Source organism: Myotis brandtii, unplaced genomic scaffold (genome assembly GCF_000412655.1).
Source record: "Myotis brandtii unplaced genomic scaffold, ASM41265v1 scaffold398, whole genome shotgun sequence".
In the NCBI taxonomy this organism is placed as follows: Eukaryota; Metazoa; Chordata; class Mammalia; order Chiroptera; family Vespertilionidae; genus Myotis; species Myotis brandtii.
The window spans coordinates 2,714,360-2,717,188 of NW_005365280.1; the positions used below are offsets into that span (position 1 = coordinate 2,714,360).

At 34.5% G+C, this 2,829-nt stretch overlaps 1 protein-coding gene across 2 annotated transcripts in view; it reads right to left on the reverse strand.

Annotated features, from left to right (window-relative positions):
* The window catches only part of TPMT (thiopurine S-methyltransferase), a 21,894-nt gene that overhangs the window by 18,293 nt on the left and 772 nt on the right, over positions 1-2,829 (reverse strand). For both annotated transcript variants that reach the window (XM_005873042.2, XM_005873041.2), the window contains exon 2: positions 698-881. In XM_005873042.2, coding sequence (XP_005873104.1) covers positions 698-837 — 140 coding nt within the window. In that variant the 5' untranslated portion in view covers positions 838-881. The remainder of the gene's footprint in view (positions 1-697; positions 882-2,829) is intronic.

The window sequence follows — 2,829 nt, forward strand, 5'->3', positions numbered from 1 at the left end:
CTAAGCCAGCAGGTGGACATCCCCCGAGGGGTTCCAGACTGCGAGAGGGCACAGGTCGGGCTGAGGGACCCCCCTGAGTGCACAAATTTTTGTGCACCGGGACTCTAGTTAACAATAATAAAAATGTCCACTGGGAGGGCAGATGACTGCCTGGAACAAGGAATGTCTGACATGGCCACTTGACTCAGCACTGGCCTAAGATTTATTGTCCCTGCTTGGAAGCCCACTACTGCTACTAACACATGGCTCAACATCTTGGCTCACTTGCTAATTTCTTTCAACTTTTCTTCCCTTTATAGATAATACTTTAACATTTGAACACATGTTATTGGAAAGCAAAGTAAGAACACCATCACTTCTCAGTATAAAGAGATATAGGCATTAATGTCACTTGAACATCTGCTGTATGTATAAGCACACATGTCCAATAAATAGATGCTACAAGGGCTTAAAAAAGAAAACCATATTTCATCAATCTAAGATGCCTTCAATTGTAAGTCACACCATTATTTATACTCTGGAGGAAGAGAACACATTGCCAATCACCTATGACATGACATAGATGGGTTCTGTTTTCAGAGATGCTAAAATGTGCATCTTAAAATCAGTCAAATAATGTGTGCCTATGTTATTATTTCTATTGCCAAAGTCAGTCTCTGATAGAGCATTTCTCTGTTATATACCAAACATTTCTTACTGGTGTCCTTGTTCTTGATGAAATGTAATTTTGCGCTCCACCCACTTTTCTTGCCATTCTTCCAGAGTTAGTATTCGGTTTTTCTGTACCTCAGTATCGGGGTACTCTTTAACATCAAGTGAAGTTCTTGTATCATCCATAGTTTCGTGGGTACCTTTGCTTTACAAGCAGATGTCTCTAATGCCTAAGTGGGAAATATTTGGAATGTTGACATTTAAGGGCACTGCAATTCTCTTGAAGAATGAAATAAAAACGATTCTCCTCAGAAGTATGGTTCTTAAAAAATATTTCAACATCACAAGAAAAGCCATACAAAAATTGAATTACATCTTAATGTTAGAGTAAAAGGTTTTAAGTTAAGAAAAAGAGAGGAGAAAAAAACAAACAGGCATTTCATACTTTATAACTTTTATAAACTTAAGATAATTTTTTCCATCATCTCAGTTACTCTTTAATTTAAAATTTGTAAAAAATTTATCTTTGTTGTTGAAAGTATTACAGATGTCCTCCTTTTCCCCCTCATTGACCTCCTCCACCCAGCCCAGAAACCTCTAGGCTTTTACCACACTATAGTCTATGTCCATGGGTTATGCATATATGAATATAAGTTCTTTAATTAATCTCCCCCACCTCCCTCTGAGATTTATCAGTCTGTTTCATGCTTCTATGTATCTGGATCTATTTTGTTCATCAGTTTATTCTGTTCATTAGATTCTATATATGAGTCAGATCATGTGGTACTTGTCTTTCTCTGACTGGCTTATTTCCCTTAGCACAATACTCTCCAGGTCTCTCCAAAGGGTAAGAGATTCTTCTTTATAAGAGCTGCATAGTATTCCATGGTGTAAATATACCTCATATTTTTAAATGCTTACTTCTTTTTTTAAAATCAATGTTACAATGCATACAATTTAAAGATTCAACAGTTATGAAAATAATAGCTCCCACTCCCAACCATCTTCAACTTTTATAGCTGTCTTGAAATTTAACTTTATATCTCAAAATAACAAGTTTATTTTGTATCTTCTTTTTTTTTACCTTAAGTATATGCATTTTTTATTTGTCAATCACATCTAAAAAAAGCTAAAAAAAACACACAAATAAATTATACACGAATAAGGCTTTATATTACATCATGGATTGTAATAATTATTTTGTATCATCTTGATTTTTCATTTCTAGGTAGCTTCTAGAGAAGATAAGCAGTTAGCCCTCTTTCAACTTCCCAACACACACACACACCCTTCGAATTTTCCCTATCCTTTCAGTAGCAGATTTTTGATTAAATATGCGGAGTACACATTGTTCTGACTCAGTAAATACTTCCCACAGCTTAGCATTCTGTAATTACTTTTACTTTGCTGTATAACTTTTTTATTCTGTAGTTAATAACTGTCTTGCTTTTTTATTTATAAAATTTCTATACAGTAGTTTGAATTATATTAGTATGCTATTATTGGTGGTTCTAACTTAATGATTTATTCTTGAGAATAGCAAACAAAGCATAAAAGCATAAAAAGGAAAAGTTCATTTTAATGCAAATTTTGGCTTTGATGTGCTTAGAATTTAAGAAAGCACATCCCTTGTAATTGGGAATATAAATTCACTTCTCAGCGAATATTTGTTAACAAATGACTTTTGCAAGGCTCTCAGAGTTTTTTGAGAGGTTAGCGTGAAGTATCTGATATCGGGTACAGAAAAGCAATGAATTGTTTTTTTATCTCCATGTCCAGTTGAAATTTTGGGCTTGAGATGTCACTAAGCAGTTCTCCACTTAAAACAAAAGGAAAGCATAATTTTATCCCAGAGGCAGGGCAACCTGGATTGTACAACTCTATCCCTCTCACACAACCTTGAAATGTAACTGAACTCCAGGAATATAACTTAATCACCTCTGAGAACATTAACAGCTTCTTAACTTGTCCATGTCCTTTTCTGGAGAAATAAAAAGTTTCGTTCTAAAATCAGATAAAACCGCAAATTATAAAAATCAGGAAAGGCAAGTTTCACTAGTATTTTCCCCCATACATGGAAATAGATGTGCTAGTTTGGTCGCTAATTTCTCTGTGGGTGGGCCCCCACCTTTAAACAAAAACATGTTACTGCTTTTTTTAAAAAAAATTTATATATAC